At 41.6% G+C, this 22,831-nt stretch overlaps 1 protein-coding gene across 1 annotated transcript in view; it reads right to left on the bottom strand.

Annotated features, from left to right (window-relative positions):
* Positions 1-8,033: 8,033 nt before the first annotated feature.
* Positions 8,034-22,831, bottom strand: part of ZDHHC8 (zinc finger DHHC-type palmitoyltransferase 8) — a 193,702-nt gene continuing 178,904 nt past the window's right edge. Inside the window, exons 7-12 of the mRNA XM_065417664.1 lie at positions 22,332-22,464; positions 21,001-21,118; positions 19,999-20,116; positions 18,777-18,792; positions 15,994-17,006; positions 8,034-8,217 (exon numbers count right to left, since the gene is read on the bottom strand). Coding sequence (XP_065273736.1) covers positions 8,034-8,217; positions 15,994-17,006; positions 18,777-18,792; positions 19,999-20,116; positions 21,001-21,118; positions 22,332-22,464 — 1,582 coding nt within the window. The remainder of the gene's footprint in view (positions 8,218-15,993; positions 17,007-18,776; positions 18,793-19,998; positions 20,117-21,000; positions 21,119-22,331; positions 22,465-22,831) is intronic.

Below are 22,831 nucleotides of genomic sequence, written 5' to 3'. Positions count from 1 at the left end.
TTGAAATCCAAGTAAGAACATGTTTTGGCTGGAATTCTAAAGACAGCATGAATATTACCATTGTTTCTCTCAGTGAATCTTAAATTTAAGCTGGGACTTTCAAAGCTGTCAAAGGGATTGGACATCCAAGTCACATAATCTCACTTTGAAAGTCCTAAACTTGGGGCATACACTAGCCAACAGAATCCATATCATATCATCAGCTGGTTTCTTGGTCAGGGTAGGCAGGAAAGTAACTATATTATTTTTTCAAACAAACAAATGCAGGAGAATTGCCAAAGGATTAATTTTGAGCCAAGAGTTTTGCTAGTCACAACACAGAGATGAATGTGGGGCTCTAATTCACGATGTTACCCCGGTTTTACACCAGTGTAACTCAATAGAGTCACACTGGCCTAATGCTGTGGTGAGTCAGGCTCTGTGAACAGCCACTATGCAAATAGGGCTTTCCTTAGATGTTTGTTAGGAAATTACATTATAGTGCTGCCAACTCTCAGGATTTTATGGCAAGTCTCAGAATATTGGATGGTTTGCTTAAAACCCCAGCTCCTGGAGTCATGATTATGTGAGAATCACTGCTTTCATTTTAATACAATACATCCTTATGGTTGTGAAGAAAAGCTTGAAAATATGAACCAGATGTGCCTTGAAGGCTCAAGAGAAGAATGCAGAGAAAAAGAAAGAACAAAACAGCAATTTTTGAACTTTTGTGTTGGCTGTACTTCTGTGCTCCCAAGAGGAGTCTTCAGATTCTGTTTGACTATTGGAAGGCCCATTGGAAGCAAAATCCGGCCCATAAATCATAACATACTCTTCTGCCATAGCACTGGACCACAAACTGGGTTTCTCCACTTAAAGGGTTGTGCACAAGAAGTCCTGAGCAACTTTGATTAATGAGGAATGGATAGCTGGAATATCTGCAGATGCTGATCATTTTCATGTTGACCAGACAGCCAATGTTTCCAGGTCTGCTATTGCTGCTGAGGCCAGATATTCCGGGAGTGGATCTACACACTAGATCTAATACATGGAGGACAGCTAGTGTTAATCCTCTTTAATTCCCACAAACAGTTACTGTTAAAGAAGAGCAATAGAGAACCCCAGTTCTATGGTACAAGTGTCTGAAGGATCCACAAAAAGGAATGAATGTGAACAAAATGTAACAGGATAGCTACATGGTATGAGATAGTATGAGGGAAAGAAAGTGTAGGGGAAAGATAACATGGATAATGTAAGTTCTTCCTCACAATCACCAGAAAGGATGAATCATTTATACCAAGACTCACTTATCTCACTCTGAAACAAGATTTAATGTCCAAAAATATGCTTAAGCCATAGCTGAGTACATGGGTACGGCTGTGTGTCTACTGAGGAAGAAATTGTCTGAGGTCAGTTTGCTCACATGAAAGGACTAATGAAATGCTGCCAAGATCAATGAGAAACAAGGTGTCTTGCTGCTGTACATGAGCCAGCTTTTCCAAGGCTGCTTTGTTTGAGGAATTACTTCCATTTTTCTATCCTCTTATCCTCTTTTAGGAAATGCAACCCACCCTTCCACACTCACCCTGCTTTATTCCTTTGAGCACCAGGCATGTTTCCCCTCTTTGTAGATCCAGGTCCAGGAAGTATGCTAATAGACATCATATACTAACAAGACAGCCATATTGCACACATTTGGGAATATGGAGACATGCATAGAAATGAACTGGAACAAAGGATTTACCACAGCAAGATCATCAGGTCCTGTATCCTGCTTTCTACAATGGCTTTGAAGAAGGCGAATACATAAGATATGGGGCAATAGGAGGGTATACCAGTGAAAATAAATATATGGAACTAGGCTGAAGGACAAGGTCTAAGATAGTAACACTGGTTTTCCCCAAGCTTTCATAACCTCCCCTCTTTTTAAATGTTCTTCAAAAGAGTCTAATATTGCTCTGCCACCTACTTGATTTTACTTTTTCAGAGCCTTCAAGAGAACCCTTTGGCAGAGATGCTATCTCTGATCTAACTTTCTATTGTATTTTCAGCTTGTATTTCAACAAATATTTGTGGTATATATATATATATTGCAGCTGACACAGCCCCTAATTTTGTTTCTGTAAACAAACATCAGTTGCACATTTAAAATATACCAGGTGAGCAGATCTGTAACCAGTTTTCTTTGAATATATGTACACACTTATGTATATATTATATATATATATACACATATCATATATCTTTATAAGGCACAGTCAAATGTACCATCGGTTCTTTAGAATTCTTTTTAACTATGGAAGTAGATCATATTTCACCATATAGTTTGAAATGTCTAACCGAGACATTTTTGAAATGTTTCGATGATACAGGTTTACCAGCTGTGAAATGTCTTCTTTAAAAACTCCAGTTATTGTGATAAGACGAACAAAAATTATTTTGACAGTAATTCAAATCCACTTAGTATGTAATTGTTCTTCCCCTAAAAGCTATTTTCACCCGCACAAGTAGTTCCCATCTGTGTCTCTCCTTGTTTCAAATATTATGTTCTCGTATCTAGTTTTTAAAAGTGAGCCGAAGCTTGACCCACAGAACTGAAAAAAGAAATCAGAGAAATTAATGCTAACTTAGTAAATTTAGCTGTGTCTTATAGAAAACATCTGAAAAAGCCAGTATGATTTTATATAAAATATAGTGGGCCAGATCCTCAGCCGTTTGACTCAACTGAAATCAATGGAGCGATGCTGATTTACACCAGCTGAGGATCTGATCTTTATATATATATAGAGCCTAATCTTTATCATTCAAAGAGACTCTACCACACAAGCATGACAAGCATTTACAATGAACACTCTTCATGAATGAATCCTCTCTCAGTGTCACCAGTCTGCATACTGCACATTATGGCTTCTAAGATCCCAGAGCAGCTGCTCTTAAGAGGGTTTGGCAACTGTATCAACTATAAACTAGTAGCACAGACCTAACTGGCATACTGTCACAGACTAGAAACAAACGGGTTGATAGAGGTGGTTAGACAGACTGGAATTTGGCTATCTGTCAGATGTACACATCCTGCTATCCTGGATACCACATTTAATCATTTGGCAATACTAGTGCCTTCAGAGATTACCATAAGGAGTCATCTCATCTTGTTTTCCACCCTCATCTAGAAGAAGGTATTTAAGATTCAATTAGTTCCCTTTGTGTTTTACCACCGGAGGTTTTTCCATCCAGATTGACCTTTGTTCCATGCAAGACTACCACATTTCACACACTTCTACGTTTTACACATACATGGAGGCCAGGCCATGGACGGTGCTGAGTATCTGTAACTCTCAATATAGTCAGGGGGAGCTGAAGATGCTCCATGCCACTTAGGATTTGGCCCATGGATTGTGATGTAATCAATGGAACATTAACAAGGCCTCAGAAAAGGGGTAGAAAGAACATATGAGCCTTCTGGACAATCCTGAAGCTATACAGTCTGATGCAGAAACACCAGGAAAACTTAACACCTTAAAATACCAGTGTGTGTGTGTATATATATATAAATACATATATACACACACACACACACACACATACATACAACCAGAGCCACAAAAATGTTTTACAGACAGAGCTCCACAAAGCCTGCACAGATACATTCAAACAATTCAAGGTGGCAGAACAGGTGAAATATAGACCATAAAAACATGTCAACATAAACTTCCCAAACTGTCTATGTGACAGCAACATTGACCCTCCCCACCCTTCCCTCTTCAAATATATATCTCTAGGCTGGACCAGAGGTATAGTACAATGAAAACCGCATTGCAATTTCCACATCATTTAAGCTTTATAGGAGTGCAGCCGTCATCTGAAGAGGCTCCCTTATAGTATTCATGATGCAATTATCTTAGGCAAAGTTCAGATAATACTTGGTTTCCATTTTCAAAACAGCAACACAAACAGCTCATTTGCCACATAGATTTGGACATTAAAGCATAGGTCTGGGTAGCTCTTACAGCTGAGGTTAACCAAAAGAAATGATTGAATTTGGGTTTTATTTAATTTAAAAAGTAAATACAAACATGTGTTGGCTGTGTGCGTCCTGTGATAGCCTCCCACAATAATTCAAGGCAGAGATTTCTTTAATATACTTACTCACAGGCCTGCAATTCTCTGAAACTTTATTACCCAGCTGCATAAAAATACAGAACCCTAAGGTTTTTTTCCCCTTCAGACAACACAAAATTTTTGCTCACTCAGTTACTTCTGCATCCAGTTTTCAACATACAGAGCCAAATGATGGTTGTAAGTCAGAGCAGAATTTGGCCCACCATTTCAAATTCATTGCTATGCAGGTTTTCCTATTAAGTCAAAACACAAAGAAGTAAAAAAAAAAGAAAAATTGTAAGGCTTCAAGTAAAAACATCTCCTCTTTCACCCATTCATGGAGTAAGGTTCATTTAATAGCATGTTACTCTATTTATTACACAGTTAATTAAAGCTACAGAGATTCAGCTCTCTCAAGATGCACTGTACTAAAATGAAACTTGGGTGTTAAACTGGAATGAATGAACAGTGAAATGATGCTAATAAAATGGGATTTGCAATGAAAACTTGATGTTTCTTAAATAAGAAATAGACATAATATACAATCTACTGCTAAAAATAAAAACATATTAAAAAGATTTAAGACTTTTGAAGCACAAATTAAGAAAGACCAAACAAGAGTCTACTTTAAAAACATATTAACCTGCAGTGGATCTTCTGTTATGATCCAGGGCATCAGATCCTCAGTTAATGTAATTTGGCATAGCTCTATCCAATATAAAGAGAGCTAAACCAGATCACACCATCTGAAGTTCTGAGCCTTACTGTCTATAAAAACTGAAGGACTATGTGAGTAAAAGTAGCACATCACTGATAATTTGTAAATTGCTTGAAGAACTGTAATTTTGGAAAGCTTGAAAAAATAACACGGGCCAGATCTTGCTCCCAAAGTCAACAGCAGTTTTGCTAATGAGTAGATCCCCAGTCCTCCAATAGGAACTATGCAAGCAGATGCTTGTGCTCATTCGGCTCCAATTGCAGGACTGGGGCTTTAGATGGGAATGGGGCTGAACTTGCTGTGTGCAATCTCAAATTACTTCTTAGATTACTACTTCCAGGAAGAGTTGAAAAATGTACTTCCCTCTCCAGGTCATTCACACTACTCTATATGCAAACTTCAAAAAAGAATTTTAGTACCATTATAAGCCTGTTAACGCGCCAGATGAGTCTCAACTCTAGTTAAACCACCTTCAGAAAAAGTATATGGAACTTGCACCTTAATTTAATTATTGTATCCTCAATGCAATTATTTTTCTTCCTCTCTCCACATGAGTTATAGCTAAATAACCCTGGCTATAAGTGTTTGAAAGGTTTACACATATAGTACTGTGTTTAGTCTTATTGAGCCATTCTTGCTCAGGAATTTATGTAGTAATTTCAAAGGCCTATTTGCCCTTACGATATGTAGATTTTTCTTTTCTAACATCACAAAGTATGTTCAAAGTGTAGTGCCATGGGATGCATATTTTAAAAGCTACATTGGTGCAATATAAAAGCCTCACTTGGATGGCTTGGTTTTATAATCATTCAGGGTGATATAATCTGCCTCTGTGCAGACTGCCAACACAAGGTCTACATTCCACTTAACCCCTATTTTGGTGGCTTAAGTGTGACAGTGATACTTAAGTGATGCATAGGCCTTGGGCTACTCTCTCCACAGAGATGAATTTCACCCCTCAAGGAGTTAAATTTGTGCTGGAATTGCAGATGAGTAGAAATTAAAGATGGAAGAGAACTATAAGGCCATCTAGACCAGCCCCTTGCCAGTACACGATTGATTCCTGTAGAAGGTTTTCTAATACTTTGTCCAATTTAGTTTTAAATGTTCTAAGTGATCAGGCTTCCTACTAGAAGATTATTCCACAACCCCTTCCCCTGCTATTGAGTTTAATGTTTTTCCTTTTAAATATAAGCCATTTGCTACCAGTGATAACCCCTTGTATCACCTTTGGGACTACATCCTTTAAATTACATATCTGTAAGCTTATCATACCCTTCCCTTAATCATTGCTCAGTCAATTAATTACACATTTTAGCTCTTAATCTTTTTTTAAATCAGCCTCTCCAGCTCTGTTTATATCTGTTGATCCCCTCTGAACTTGATCCAATTTGTCAGTATAGTTCTTGCAATAAAGTGCCTGTAACTAATGATAATACTTCAGATAAAATTATACCAAAGCCATATAGAGGGACTATTACTTCTCTGCTCTGTGATGCCTCTGTGTATGCAGTTCAAAATGTCACTGGGCCTTTTTGCTGTCATACTGCACTGCAAGCTTATATCTAGTTTGCTGTCCACTATTACTTTAGGTCTATTTCTGCTATGTTACTTTCCAAATTTCTCTCTTCAGATGATCTGGTTCAAGCCAAGAACATTACTCAGAAGCATGATTAACCCCACCATGCATTTCTATCCGACCTCTCAAAAAGAGATGTGATATACAAGGGACATAATAAGCAGATATTGAGGTGGCTGTCAAGATTTACTGAATCATGAGGCAAATGTTAACTAAGGCAAAGCTGAGGTCAGTATTTTCCTCAATGGACAATAAATCTTAGTGTTCATTAAAACAAACCATCTTTATGTATTGTTACATAAATTCTGACTATCAAATATCTGGAGATCTCTCCATTTTCAGCATGGCATGCAGATAAAACATTAATCCCTTTGAAGCCAACATCCTGAAGGGGAGATGAATTTAGATGTCCAGCAAAACCTATTTACCTCTGAAGAGCCAGACAGAAGGCAGAGATTCCATATGCTATCTGCCTGGCTCTTTTTTGGTTCTTAAAATAATGTTGCCTCAAAACCCAACAAGGTAAACATAGCTCTGTGGGGGCAGGAGAAGGAGGAAAGCCCAAAGAACTAAATGGACATAACTGATATTGAAAAAAGTTATTGACTGGAAAAAACTTTCTGCCCAGCAATATTAAGGGCTGGTGGTCATTAGGCAGGCAGCAAATTTATATCCTCTAGGTATGTGCTTGGCTCAGCCACACACACTGCAAATTCAACAGATCATGATAACTTTCCTCTAAGATTATACACACTGCACCACTGCAAGACAATAAACCATGTTACTGCATACATCCCATAAACAAAAAGGAGGAGAGAGATATTTTCCCATCTGAATTTTTTTTATGTCTTAGAGGCTTGTTTTTCAGAGTAAGAAGCCTTTAAAAACAGAGGGAGGGGGAGCAACAGGGAGGAATGATAAATCCTTACTTATGTGGCAGTCCAATTCCATAAGACACAAACGCACACACACAGAATTTCACACACAGGGAGGCGAATCATGGACAGTGAGAAGCTGCTGCTATTCTTGCTCTCCTCTCCCTAGAGCCAGCGGTGGGGGTGGGGAGAGAGAAAGAGAGACTTTAAAACACTACATGATGTTTGAGGGCCACTGCACCCTGCCTGGTTCCTTTAAAGCAGGAGGAATAACACCATCAATGCTTTGGGGACAAATGGTAGTTCTCATACACACAGACTGCAAACAGGGAGTCTGGTCTCCATGTCTATAAGAAAATAGAGTCAGGCCAGTGGCTTGTCCCGAAATTTTGCTGGCCAGAAAACTTGTGGTGAGGAAAAACATGACCCCAGCTTAATTCTTCATCACAGCACAACTTCTACACGACAGTTTTGTTTGACAGACAAATACACAATGGCTTTTTCACTCTCTTTCTCTGTGGTTGTGGTGCTAGGCGGTCGCCAGTTTCCGCAGTCAGTTCGAGACAGTTTCTGATGGACTGTACAATTTTATTCCCACAAGAATAAGGCTGCAGCTCTTTTTTGGCCAAAAGAGAAAAATGAAAACAAACAAACAGAAAAAAACCAAAAAGGACACTGGCAGCTGCTGCTCCTTTTGTGGTTGATGTTGTTTGAGTCTTCACAGTGCACCTAGCTTCATGGCTGGCTTAATGGATGGCTCTTTATTTTACTTTTTTTTTTTATTTTACACTGAAATTTCATAGGTTGTTCCACCAACGCCAGACACCTTCTTAACATTTGAGTGTCTAGCAGGACTGACCGGGGCCCCCTGGGAACTTGACGTTGAACCCAGTCGACAATCTGCCCTGGAAATTCCTTTTGGCTGTCCATTTATTTTACTGTGAGGTGTCTTCAACTGCATGTCCTCCCTGCAACAAAATAAATATAAAGTGATCCAGGGTTAGTGATCAAAGTAATGGCAGCCAGCTAGCCAGACAAACAATTGCCCTTGTTACTTTATGTCCTGATACAGCAAAACAGGTAAGCATGTGAGTATCCCCACTGAAGTCAATCGGGGCACACTGAAAGTAGAGACTGCAGCTTAATTTTGCCTCTGGGTTAGGACCATTGGGATTATTCACATGCTTAAATGCTTTGCTGGATTGGATCTTATTGTGTAAGAATTTGCTTTTTTGAAAGGTCTCTTCTGCATTGCTGGCCTTTGCTCAAACTTCATTTTACTTATGTTCAGAAGAAAAACAAGCACTCAGAAAAATCACCTAAGGAAAGGCAGTAGCAAAACACTTCTAGTGAAAGAACAGAATGCTGTTACTAATCACTAAATGTCATAATAAAAGTAAAGCATAAGCCTCTAGGGCCAGATCCTCAACTACAGAGGAAACACAGAGTGCAAGTCAGGAAGGGTAGCTTAAAGCTCACGTTTCCATTCCCCTGATCCTGGTGCCGTGTTAGCCAATGCTCACCTTTGCATTTCCTGGGCTCCATCTATCATGTTAGAGCAGCCTAAGGGATGCTCTGCAAAGGCCTCAAGGGAGCTGAAACACAACCAAGGATAACCATAGCCTAGGGTGCAAGAGCCAGGCCCCCTTTTTCCTGCTATGCCAGCAGCGGTACTAGAGTTCCTATGTCACTCAACAGAAAATCACCCTTCCATCGGGCTGACCCCTCCTGCAATGGGTAAGATGGCTTTAAGGCTGCACTGTAGAATCTGGCCCTTACAGAACAATTATGACAGATATGATTAAGGATCTTTATGAAATAAATTACCATTTTGAAAAGGTTAACATATGTCAAAGTAGGGTGTAAATCCTTTGTCCATCACAATCCAGTAGCCCTCAGGTAAGGCATAAATGGAGCATGAATGGAATATGCTGAAACAAACAAGGTTAGTTTGTGCTCTAGGGCAGATTCTTTTACTTGGCTGCTCCTAATGTCAGTCCCATCAATCTATCAATTTCTCAACACTACCTTTCAGGGATAAGGAAGCAGATGAGACTGCTTTATAGGCAAGGAAATGGTTGACTCTTGTATAGGGCCAGATTGTGTCATTGAATTTTAAAGAGAACGCACAGGTAAATTCAATGGGGAGTGCTGTTTTTAAAAAGTCAATGACATTGAACATGCTTACAAAGTATTTTTTCCTGTCCCCGTCTAATGGCTAGTCTATGTAGAGGATAACAGCCAATTAGCAGCTCACTGAGTTACTACTTTAACTTAAGTGGGAGAGATATCTATAATTGGTGTTGAAGGTCCCAGGTTCAAATTCTGCTGATGACCTATGGCTAAGGCTGTATAATGTGATGGTGTGTACACTTACTGTCCTTCTCAAAACAGAGATGGAGGAATTTTTCTTGCTTTCATCAGTATTTTCACTTAGAGCCAGATACAAAGTCCATTGATACGAACTGGACTTCTTCCATTGACTTCAGTAATCTTTGGATCACCCCCTTGGTATTCCTGCTTGAAGTCTTTTAGATCCCAGCTACACTACAAAAACGTCCCCTGCTTTGAAGCAATTTTATTATCATGAATCTTTAAACAAGGTTTCTTCTTTTACTATATGCTATCAGTGTGGATGGAGCATAAGTTTCATCTGACCCATTCTTAAGGCTAGGTTACTACATAATAGTATCTTATATGTGCTCACTACATGTACTTATTGTAGCAAAAGCTACCTTGTGTCAAGAACATTTTTTAAAAGGAATGTGCTATTCACACTGGGGGACAATCTGCAAGCCAAGACAATTTTAATTGGTTTAGAACATGGCCCACTCTGCATGGAAGCAAAGCATTTAGATGGCAGCACAAGGTAGGATTTATTGCAACCAACAGATGAGTCTTTACTTCACACTGCCACCATACGCTCCAAAATAATATGTCTCTCTCAACTGGCCCAAAGTTTCCCAGGATGGAGAAGCAGGGACTCATCTGGCACCTGGTATGAATGTTCTGCCCTGGAGCTAAAGAAGCGGCTCCAGTATCTCATGCCAACCGAAGTTCTGCTACACACTTAGGCTGTGCCTGCACTAGAGAACCAAACCATAGGTAACTGAACTGGCAGGACATCACAAGTGTAAGTACCAGCGTGTCCATGCGGGTTTGACTGAAGTTCTGTCCTGCATCCACATTAGTGTTGCAATGCTCCATTGCAGTCTCATTACCCTCCAGGTACCCCACAGTTCCCAGAATAGCTCCCTGAAGCACTGGCTCCTCACAGATTTTAAAAGGCTTCTGGGAGCCCAGGAAATTATGGGAGATTTCCTATAAGTCCCTGGGTACCAAAGCTATTTCTTGTTACTTTTTTTTAAATGGAAGCCAGGTCGAACATTTGCGCCTGATTCTTGCTTGTCAAAAAGCTTATCAGAAGCTCCTGCAGAGAAACAGATGTGAGAGGGCTGCAGCAAGAGTGTTGTCTGTTCTGCTATGGCCTAGATCACTATAATATTGGAGTGCCAATATCTGTGGGGAGAGTTACAGACCTAAGAGTTGGAGTTTTTGTTGCAATGGTCATGCACACTCCCATCCCTGGCGCAGTCAGATCAGTGTAGTACTTGAGGATGAAGTTCCGTCGGTGGAGCGCTGCTTTTGGGGCAGGGCCAGGAGCATAAGTGTAGTCTCTATATTTCTATATTTGTGGGAGTGGGGCAGCTCCAGTCACGCCAATGGGCCCACGTGTAGAGGAGCAAATTCTGTGCCTGCTCGAGGCTTGCAGTTGGGGGGGGGGGGCGGGGGGCACTGCCCTCCGAAATCTACACCCATGGCCAGGAATGCAAACTGGTAGGACAGGGTTTGTTGGAGAAATAGGATGAGCAGCCAAATTTCTCCAGTGTAGACAAGATCTATGTACAGATGTTGATCTTGGATTTTCTGTAAACAAAGGCTATAGTTAATACAGCTAAAGCAAGGGATATTAGGTGACTGAAGCCAGACTTTAGCCTGTAATTCTTTATAGCATGTCACTTGGGATTTGTTTGTCTTGATCAAGAAAACTAGCTCCAGAAACCAGTTTTGGTGTGGTGATTTAAAGGCCAGTGTCCCTGATCTTCTGTAAAAAGTAAACACAAAAGTCTTCACCTGCTCAGTGGAGCACAGCCCCAGAGGAAATGAAATGGTTAAAGGAAAATAGAGGGAACATGAAGTGCTCACGTGCAGATTCTGCACAAGATCATGTATTTCCTGAGAACTTAATTTCTCTGATCTAAGTCCCATGATAGATTTTAGCTCAGTAATTCCCAGTTGCTCCCTCTTCCTCCACTCAGTATCACTGGGCACTTTCTATCAGTATCTCCTGCTGAACCAGCAGTATGTTAGAGGAAAGCCAAGTATAAGGCAGAATAGGCTGGATTCTTCATTCCTTCTTTTCTAGGCATAGCTTTAAGCCATCTTTGCACTGCCCTGATTCTGGCCCTGACCTTATGATGCAATTAATGCCCTACGGTTGCTCTAAAATGGACTGACTTGTATTGACTGACCCTTTGTGGGCCATTTCACCGGCAGAGAATAATAGCAGGAATGCAGTACATTCCAGACATGTTTCTGGTGTTGTTTGAACAGTGCCTATCACAATGGGGCCCTGGGCCTCTAAGTGCTACTGCAATAATAAAAATGGAGGAGGGGACCAGCATAGAACAGTTACTCCAGTCCTATACTGGCCAGAGAACCTCCTCCCAATATGTGGGTTCTCTGTGGTACATAAAGCAGCTGCTTCCTAAGGGAAAATCAGGGATGTTCCTGGTATGTGTTTTCCTTAAAGTTGCTTGTCAGCATCTGAATCTCTTGCTCCCCAAAAGCTGTATTCCCAACTTTAGTGCAAACTACTTAAAAACGAAATTCTGCATTGATTTACACCATGCTCAATCTTACTGAAATCCAAGGGATTACACAGGGCCTAAATCAGCACTGAATTTGATCTCAATAGTCCAGTTTCTTCTTATCATGTAGCATAAGGGGTCTGAGGATCTCCTTCATGAAACATGAGAGACAGGAGTTGGGAGAAAGTGGAGGAGGGGCATTAGCATCTGCAGTGCTGCTGTCATGGGAGGTAGAGCACTAGATGTATGCAGAGTTACCAGCGCAGAACTCCTGCTGCAGCTTGACTCTTGTAGGCTAAAAGTTTCAAATGTATTGATTTTTATGCTTGACTCTGGGCACCATCTAGACACCTAAATGGAAATGACTCATTTTCAGATGTGCTGAGTACCTGTAACTCCCTTTAACCTCAAATGGAAGTTATGGGTGCTCAACCTATTTGGGGAAAAAAATTAGTCAGGCCACTTGTACTGCACTTAGCATTTCTGAAAACTGCAGAGATCTGACTGGGGTGAATTTACAGACACTATACCACTTGCCCCTAAGGTGACAGCTGTGTGATCAACAAGAGACAGAGACCAATGTGATGCAAACAGCTGTTGTATCAGCAGCTTCCCTCCCCACCCCTTATACCAATTACCATAGCAGCAACTGGCATCTTTGGGGCTCAAACTGAGAGCAGACTTGGAAGGGAAAACAGACAGTTCCTCTTACTAAAATAAACCCATTAGTTTAATATATATGAAAAGAAGAGAAAAGGACAGAAGTGTCTTCTTGCTGAATGTTCACTATTCTACCACTGAGAAAATTATTTTAACAACTACAATCCACTAATAGGCTTTGGAGAAACTTTCTAACACTGGATTTTAGGGCAAGGGCAGTAATGTTTCTGCACTGTTTCAATGGCTTTCTTTAAATTAGTGCTGGATTGCGTAATCTGGAAACTAACCAGAGGGCATGACAGAGTGCACAAAGCATCAGGTATGGAAAAAAGATGTACTTCCCTGATGCACAGAATTAGATCCTTCCATCATGCACTCAGCTGAAGTGATTACAGTATGGGCTGTGTATTGTGAAGTCTTTTCAGAGCTTCAAACTCGAGGTGCATATTTTCCCCAAGGAAGAGAGAGAACCACACGTGACTGATGCTAGCATTTCAGGAAACTGCTCAGATACCAGTTATCCATGCTCTTATTCATATCAAGCCCCAAACTGAAACCCTCCATTCTTCTGTAGAACCATTATAGCATGGGAAGTGGTGCTACAAGCTTCCCAGATGCCGCCTGCCGGCTAGCCTCAATTCTGTTTTACAGGGACCACCTCCATGGTGAAATTAATTCGGGCTACAGGGCTGTTCATTTCTGGGTCTTTCTGCTGAAACTCATCATGAGGTGACAGCTGTGATGGGCAAAAAAGAGGGGATTTATTTATTTATTAAAACAGCATTTACTTGGTATTTTTAAAGAAACTCACTCTTTGCCATGCTCCTTGCCTCTTATTCTTTCCTTTTGGGGGAGCATTTGTACAATAGATTTACTGGCAAGGATGTTTGCAGAAAGCAGATTTCAAAGTGATAACTGCAAGTATTAAAGGAAGCCAAATTATCAATTTTCACATGCAAGTGCTCGCATAGTCAACCAATCAGGAAACAGAAACAATATCATGTGAGTTATCTGACTAATCACAACAATAAAAAGAGGTTATCAGCTGTTTATAGTCAAGCCATATTTTTAAAAGACTTCTCCAAAAAGCTCAAATATGTTCAAATAAATACATGTGAGGAAATTCAATCAATAATCTGTTCAGTGATATGCCCCAATTCAGAACAACCTAGATTAATTTATTCCATTATTTGTTAAATCATCTCTACTAAGAAAGTGAAGGAAGGCCAATTTCACCTAGTCTGTTTTCAAATGAAAACATACTTTTACATAGAAACAGACCAGTATCTCCACTAAAGGTTAGAAGAGTAACAAGACCAACATCTGTATCCAATATCTCATACAAGCAATATAAAACAATCTAATTTTAAATTACTACACATGCAAACCAGATTTTACAAAACGGTTTGGGCAAATTATCTGACTTGAATGAAGAGTCGCACTGCTATAGGAGTTTAATATCACTGCTTGGACCTCACTGGCCCAATCAATCACTGCACCCACCTTCATGAATAAGGCTACGTTTTAGTCATGGGTATTTTTAGTAAAAGTCATGGACAGGTCACGGGCAGTAAACAAAAATTCATGGGCCAGTGACCTGTCCATGACTTGTACTATATACCCCTGACTAAATCTTGGGTGCTCTGGGATTGGGGCGGCTGAGGGCGCTGTGGGTGATTTGGGTGGGGGAGGCTTGGGTGCTCGAGAGGGAGGGGGTCTGGGGGCATCATGGGTGCTCTGGGGGAGCGGCGGCGCATGGCCCAGGACCCCCACTGTTGCGGGGGGGGAGGGGGGGAGGGCGGACAGCAGCGCACGACCCTGGACCCTTGCTGCTGCTGGGGTGGGATGGGTGACGGCGCGTGGCCTAGGACCCCCACTGCTGCTGGGGGGGGCAGGAGGGCATGGTGGCCCGAGACCCCTGCTGCTGTTGGGGAGGAGAGGCACCATGGCCCGACACTGCTCCAGCAGCAGCTGGTGTGGCTGGCCCAGGGCCTGTCCGCGCTGCTCAGGCGGCCTCCGTGCCAGACGCATCAGACGCTGCAGAAGTCACGGAGGTCCCAGAAAGTCACGGAATACGTGACTTCCGTGACCTCCGTGACAGACTCGCAGCCTTAATCATGAACAATCCATTTGTGGAAAGAGGAATGAACTGAGAATTAACAGTTCAGTAAATCAAGAGGAAAATATTTTTTGAATTAAAAGAGGAATGGCTTTGGGGAGGAAACACTTTCTCTATTTATGGACAATCCAAATAATTTATGGGATATAGCTAAAAGTAAAACCGTAACATATGTAAATAATAAAATAAATAAGTTTTCACACAGAATTTTTCTTTCCTTATGTCCCTAGCCTCTGTTCGTCAGAGGATGGAGATGGATGGCAGGAGAGAGATCACTTGATCATTGCCTGTTAGGTTCACTCCCTCTGGGGCACCTGGCATTGGCCACTGTCGGTAGACAGATACTGGGCTAGATGGACCTTTGGTCTGACCCAGTACGGCCTTTCTTATGTTCTTATGTTCAGGAAGAATACAGCAAGGTGTGGGTAGATGCTAATTGACCAGTGCTCTTTAATCGCCAATTCCACATTACTGGGCACCCAGAATAATCATTAAGAGCCAGATTTTACAATCCTTACTCACAATGAGTAACACTTTATGCTGCCAGCAGTCCTAAAGTAGAAGGCAATACTCAGCATAGTTATGAGTGGCAGAATCAGCCCCATAACTTTAAATTAATTATCTAATTCATTCAATTAAGTACCTAATTCGTTCAATTAAATGCTTGTTTATGCCTAACTCTGTGAGAACTTTACAACTTCATTTAATCATCAAGACATTTCACATTATAAAATTTAAACTCTTCTTTCACCAAAAGGTGTTTTACAAGCTCAATCATTTGTATAAAATGTTAGAGTCAATACTCCACCATTACTGGAACATGTTATCAAGAAAAAGAGGAAGGCCTTTAACGAAGCACTTCAGCCTACTGAAACTCCTTATTACAACCTACAGCCTGAGTAACAACAAATGAACAAATGTTCAGTGATGATAAGGTTGTTATGAGACCCAGAATAAAGAGCTACCCACGCACATCACAATGCCTGCTATTTTTTAAGCAAACAAGTAAGCTGGGTCCTGACAATTAATAACTGCTATTGTACTCGCCTGCAAGCACGACCTTGTTACTTACAAGCTATTTAAGCAATCCATACCTTTGAGCTCCCACAGATTGCACCTCCGTTATTTCCACAGTGTTAACAAATGAGACAGCCTTCGGACCTCCGTAAGAGGGTGACCTAGGCATCCCTGTAGGGGATGATGGGACCTGATGGCCTGGTGACTTGTAGGAGCCATTGCTCACCCTGGCCTGTAGTGCCTGATGGGACTGGACATTGTTATTGGCTAAATCGGCTTGAAGGGAAGTTGTGGAAGTCCTTGGTGCCCTGGCCATTGCACTTGAGAGGGAAGACACCGAGGACTGCAGTATAGGGTTCCTTGTGCTAAAACTGGTCGCAGTCATCAAATTGTCTCTGGAGCCATATCTCATCACCATGCTGCGAGGGTCTTCAGACAGCGCGCTGACTTGTTGAAGGCTGTAAGAGCTAGGGGTGTCATACACACCCGAGTCTGCAAACACCGAATCCGGGTGTGAGAGGAGGAGCTTCTCCCTCTCTTCCATTTCTTTCCTCTCCTGGATGGATGCCATGATGGTTTTTGAAAGGTTGTCGTAACGGACGGGAGAGGGGTCCCGCTGGTGCGGTGCTGGGCCCCCCAGCACTGGGCTGAAACTCTGTGGAGCCTGGCGCTGCAGCTCGCTCCCCCGTAGGTGGCACATTTTGGCTGACAAATATGGCGAATGGTACCCCACGGAGCCAACAGCAGAATGGGCTATGCATTTCCTCCCGGAGGGGGACATGGAGTTTAGCAAACTGTCATAAGACAGACTTCCATTTCTGTTTGATAGGGAGTTGGGGGAAAAGATGCTTTTGTAGGGGGTGGAAGCAGCTCCTTCTGATTTTATTGGATGCAGCGGCACTTTGTCTGTCCCTCTCCTGCTGGCAGACTTCAAGCTCAGGGATCGCGAATTGACGGCGAAGGAGTCTATCTGGAGTGGGGAGGACTGATAAGTCTTGTGCAGTGAGCTCTTCCTGTAGTTCGGGATGTCCAGGTTGGGCTCTGATTGATAATCAAGACTCCGGTTGTTCTCTTCAATCAAAACTCCTTGCTTGTGTCCCTCCTGCATGGTGATCTAAAACAGAGATGAGTATGAGAAAGGGAAGGCACCCTATGACAGAACACAGCACACTGCACTGATTTGTTTCTCCTGGTGAGTGAGAAGTGCGTAGTGAGAACAGAGCTGGGAATCAGGTTATCTCAAATTCTAAGCCCAGATCTGATACAGATTCATTCTATATGTTTGGAAGTGTCACTTAACTTCTGTGCATCAGATTCCTCACCTGCAACACAGTGATAATAATTTACCTCAGAGGTGAGAAGGGTTAACTCATATTTGGTACATGGTAAGTATTACTGCTCGTAATAAATATGCCGAGGAGCGAACACTGACAGTTGCAACAAAGCCCTTTGCAAACAGAGGTGAACACCCCTTTCAGACCAAACCCCTGTCAAAGTAGGTCAGATTTTGACTGGACAACATTGACCTTGGAAAACTTTGTCCCTATAGATTAGAAATAAAATTTTCCAAGAGTAGCTTCCAGTTTCTGGAGCCTCCATTTCGGAAAGCCCAGCCACACCCACTTTGGGCTAACTTTTTAATGGTCCGGAGCATCCCCAGGTTCCTACTGACATCGAACGATGTGACAAGTGCTGAATGATTCTGAAATATAGGCCAAAGCTCGTTGAAGTTGAGAGGCCACAAACTGAGCCACCCTCAGTCAAAGGTCACTTTCAAAAGTTGTGGCTTTGATGCAGAGGTGAAGGAGTTTTTCCCATTTCATGCGCTGTGTGGGGAGAGAGTTCTATCTCAGACAAGGAAATGTAAACCCCGTGTTTTATTTATATACATCGAAACCATAAAGAAAACCCCTCTGTTGTAAGCATCCACTTTAAAGTATATGCAAGATTGCCTCTAATTTTGTTCAAACTTTACTTAAAGGCCATTCTCTGCTAAGCAACTGATTTTGGCTGGTCCCTTATGACAGGTTTCACCATAACTGACAATGAATTGGTTATTGGAACTCTGCAAAAAAAAAAGAATGATTAGTGAATGCTTATTTAATCAGAAAAGCAATCAATACCACTCGTATTTTCTCCTTTTAGTTTTTTTTTTTAAAAGGAAAAGGAAAAAATACAAAAAAAGCATAACTGACAAAAGGGTGCTTTTATACTCATTTTTACTTCAAGGTTGTGTCTTTGAGCTGGAAGATAGAGAATGTGCACGATAGTTCTCTACCTTCCTCCACCATGGAAATAGACTGGATTCTTCTCTGGAAAAGGGAATGATGGACTCTGCTTAATGGGGAAGAAATGATGCAAGTGGTTGGCCTATTTCCCCCCACTGGGTGTTCCGCTCTCCCTCCCCCCATTTGTTTTTATTGCTCATGAATGGTGCTAGATTGACAGGCTGAAGACCAGGTACAGCTCAGAAGTAGCAGAACAATCTTCTTCACACCAGTCCGCCACTGTACTTCAAGCCTGAAGCGAGAGGACCATTACGCCCAACCCCCTAGATGTGGCTTGGTCACCATATCTATTCAGTCCTCTAAAACTGCCAGCAAGGTTGCCAGTTGGTACCAGTTTCTGTGATGTGGCCACTTGTCTACTACAAAGACCACTAACCTCATTTGATACAGGTCAGTCAGCCTAAGGTGACTTTGTCATCTTAGGCTAGATTTGAACCAGAAACCTAGCAGTTTAAAGATGCTATACCCAATTACCAGAACCCCCCACTCCCCTGGTCTGATTAGAATCTATATTGCAGCACATCCCAAATGGAGAAAAAGGTTCATCCATTGGAGGTTATGTCAGGCACTGCATCTGGACCTGGAATACTGTCTGTACTGTACTACCCTGCTTGCACACATCAAAATTTCAGGTTAAGCACTAGCTGATGCCTGTAAATATATTTGGAACTCGCTGGCAAGCCATTTGTCGAGTAATAAAGTGAAGATGAGATAATAAGATTTTGATACAGCCAGCTTGGTGCAGTACTCACGTTCTGAAATGCTCCCTTTCACAAGGCAATTTCTGCCTCATTCTGGGGACAGATCTGGAATGCATGATTTATAAGCAGATCATGCAGTAAGACTAAAACCTTAAGTTTTTTAAGCTGGTGAAGAATCAGTGATATCTAGAATGAGCAGGCACGCCTTCATTTTCAAAGTTAAAAGGACATTGCCAAAGCCCCCCTTTGCCCCTATCTCCATCACTGCCATTTAGAACAACCTCTTGGACGCTTGAATCTGACTTCTATTTCATACCTCTACTACAGTCATTTCCTTGATTTCAGGTATACCCTGGATGTTACTGTAGGGTGGAAGATGGAGTTGCTGCTGAAATTAATTTTAAGGAAATAGCATGGGGGTATTTGTTTAAGGGGAAATATCCATCCACATATAAACATTTGCATGGATTTTGCCAACATACATGATAGAACAAACTTCTGAGCCTATTTTCCAGGACAGTGTGTCCATTTAACTGTTATGACCTTAATTTTTTTTCTGTTAACGGATAAAATAAAGGGTCATTTTTTAAAAACTGTAACCCAAGCGCTAAAAGTGTGTTAAAGCCGTTCAAATGTACATAATCTTATATTCATTTTAACAACAATATATACCCACAAGGAATTCTTTTAAAGCTCTTTTTTGCTTTGTGAGCTTACATGCTCAGGCATCACCAGAGCACGTCATCTGTTGGCCTAAAGGACACAAGCAGACACAAACTACTATTGACATGAATGGGAACTGGCTTTCATGTCCGTTGAAGCTGATGGGAGTTGAGAGTTCTCAGGATCAGGTCCAAAATTTGGTAAAGCAACTGGGCACATTTTTCAGTAGGGCATCATGATAATTACAATAGTACTGAAAAAAAAAGGTGGTTTCACACAGAAAGTACTGTACAGTCCGTGTGTGAAACACCAACCTGTACAAATATTGACTTCTGTATTGGAACATTCACAAAAGCCTGGAGGTGAGTTCACAATCAGGTTGAAGTAGCCTACTGCTTGTTTGGAACAGGTTCTTCTCGACCATCATGACATGCTCACCTGCTCAGCCGCAGCGTGGTAGTGGACTTTGGGATTGTTGCTGAAAGCTGGTCGATACTTATACATGGCAGGAGTGGGGGGACTGATCAATTTAGGTGAAAGACCACTCTCTGGAAAAACAAATATCAACAGACCGTGAACATGAACAGTATGTCTAAAATGGCACGTTAATAAATACGATTACAGAATTGTATATAAACCCCATTAATATACATGGCAATTTACAAATTGAGCTCCAGTCCTGCAAAGGGTTAAAACTCTGTGTGTCTGTACTCATGCGCAGAGTCCCACTGAAGTCAATGGAACTCCACATGCATGGCTGTAACTCGTTGCAGGATTGGACACTTATACGTGACACATCCCGTGGCCCACAGAGCTTACAATCTAAATAAAACAAGAAAAACATAAGACATAATAGGTCCTTGGTAGCTAAAGCCAGAGTTGCCAACTTACATCTTCCCCCAATTGCAAAATACAGTTGGGTCCAAACTAAATACCCCCGCATTCAGGAGTGTTTGGATCGAAAAAGTTAGGATCAGGATCTGAACTTCTAAGCTGCCTCCTTTGGCCTAACCATAGACCTGGACTAGAACACTTTGGGTTCTGGGAGAGGTCAGATCCAGATCCAAGTTCTGAGTCGAGGGGTTTATCTCTACTGTAAAGCCAAACAACCCTCTTTCTGGAATTCCAAATGACCTCTGCCAGGTCCTTTGCTAGATCTCATCCCAGCTGAAATGCAATCACACACACTTGCCTACCCATTATCAAAGTGATATATTCTGAAATAAGTGCAGTGTTTTCCTCTTACTGTCTGCAGTGAATTCTATACTTATATCAAATCCTCTCTCAAATTAAGAATTAAGAGAATTAAGAGCTTCCTCAAAAGCACAAAGAAATCCACATTCCATGAAGGTTCTGGAAGAACGATGAAAGCCCATTGACACCAAAATATTTTCATAGCATCAAAAATAAAGTATTGATCAGGCTACTATACCTTCACTGGTTCCCAGCTGCCCCTTTAGTTCAGAGTACTTGCTTAGATCTCCTTTGGGAGGCAGAGGTGGCTGAATGTCCATGGTTTTATCCTCCAGACCTTCCAGGCTAACTTTAGACTGAAAATAACCATGGAATCAATCATTTCCCTCAAGTGGTTTAGATAACAACATGTGCTAAAGTATTATAGATTCTAAAGACTTGTCTACACTGGGAAATGCCAGAGTGCTATACTGTGTGTTAACGAACATGGGGATAAACACAATCTAGCACTCTATGTACATAGGCCTGTTATGTCTAAAACCTAGTTTAACCACAATCAATTGACCTGATTTTAAATCTAACAGTCCTTATCTACACAGAGTGACAGATCACGTTTAACCTCATGTTCGTTAACACACAGCATACCATTGTCGGCATTTCCCTGTGCAGAGAAGCCCTCAGCAACTAGTGTTCCTTTATTACCAAGAAGGCCATTCCAGGAGTTCTCTACATAAAGCTTGAGAGATAATTTCTAATGTCTATAACGCTTAGCACCATAAATCTTGCAGCACTTTACTAAGGTAAAAGCATCATTATTCCCTTTATATACAAATAGAGAGTTAGATACCAAGATGTAGAATCATCTGCAAAGGTTGCACTGCCAGAGCTAGGAATAGACCCCCATTCTCCTGGGTGCTAGTCCTATGCCCTATGCACTGGACCACAGTGCTTGCTGAAGGTTTTGAGGCTCATTGCTTAGCTCAAGTAAGCCAGGTCACCTAATGGGGCCGGAACTCCTGCGATCAGCACAATATGGTGGATTAATTAAAAAAAACACACACACAAAACAAAAACCCAGAACAAGGGCCAGGAAGTGAAAAGACCTGTGCCAACTCTTAACTAACTCCCATAAAGAACCAATAAATAAATTAATGGCAATATCCTATCTCCTAGAACAGACCTTGAGTCCAGCCCCCTGCCTTCACTAGCAGGACCAAGTACTGATTTTGCCCCAGATCCCTAAGTGGCCCCCCCCTCAAGGATTGAACTCACAACCCTGGGTTTAAGCAGACCAATGCTCAAACCACTAAGCTATCCCTACTCACCCAATACTCACCCTTCTCTTGCTCTCCCATTAGAGTGCTATAGGAGGAGCTTCAAGGAGTCAACAGCTCTTGGCACTATTATTCCTAATTTACTTTCAAAATGCAGGGAAGAGTACTTGACTTCCTTCATGTTCCTCCAGAGGTGTATTACCTCTAAGAGCGTCCCAATAACAAAAGTTATTTTCAGCCTAGTACTGGTTTTCAAGTCGTACTCGTAGACAGAGGGTATTGAAGGCTGCTTTACCTTGCTTCGGTTAAGATTGGCTTGGATCCCATTGTCACTTATCTTCACTGTGATCTGTCGCTCGGATAGATCTGGTCTGAAGAAAGGAGGCTTCACACTCACAGCCTGCTTTTTCTTTGGCTCAACAATGTACCTGATTGATTATTCAATAATAATTGTTAAAAAACCCTAGGCATGCAGACAAGAAAAACCCTATGTTTGCAGTGTATGATTTAAGAGATCTGGCAAAATCTATATGAGTAAAGGACATTTATCTCAGTGGATGCTTGCCCAGCAGGTACAAAGATTAAAGTGAATCAGGAGCTGAATAGGAGATGCCACCAATAAAAAACCCTGCAATTTTGATACACTGGTCTCCAATGCTGTTCAGGTGAGGAGGGGCAAGAGGGAAGCACACAGCCACACAACCAGTAAAAGCATTTCCCCTGGATTTTGCCAGATCTATAGGAGACGTGAGTAGTAATGTGCCATGCCAATTGTGTTTTGGAAGAGGACTTGGT

This window comes from Emys orbicularis, chromosome 16, assembly GCF_028017835.1.
Source record: "Emys orbicularis isolate rEmyOrb1 chromosome 16, rEmyOrb1.hap1, whole genome shotgun sequence".
Classification (NCBI taxonomy): domain Eukaryota; kingdom Metazoa; phylum Chordata; order Testudines; family Emydidae; genus Emys; species Emys orbicularis.
The sequence above is the reverse complement of the archived record's forward strand: the minus strand, read 5'-3'. Positions and strand labels throughout refer to the sequence as shown.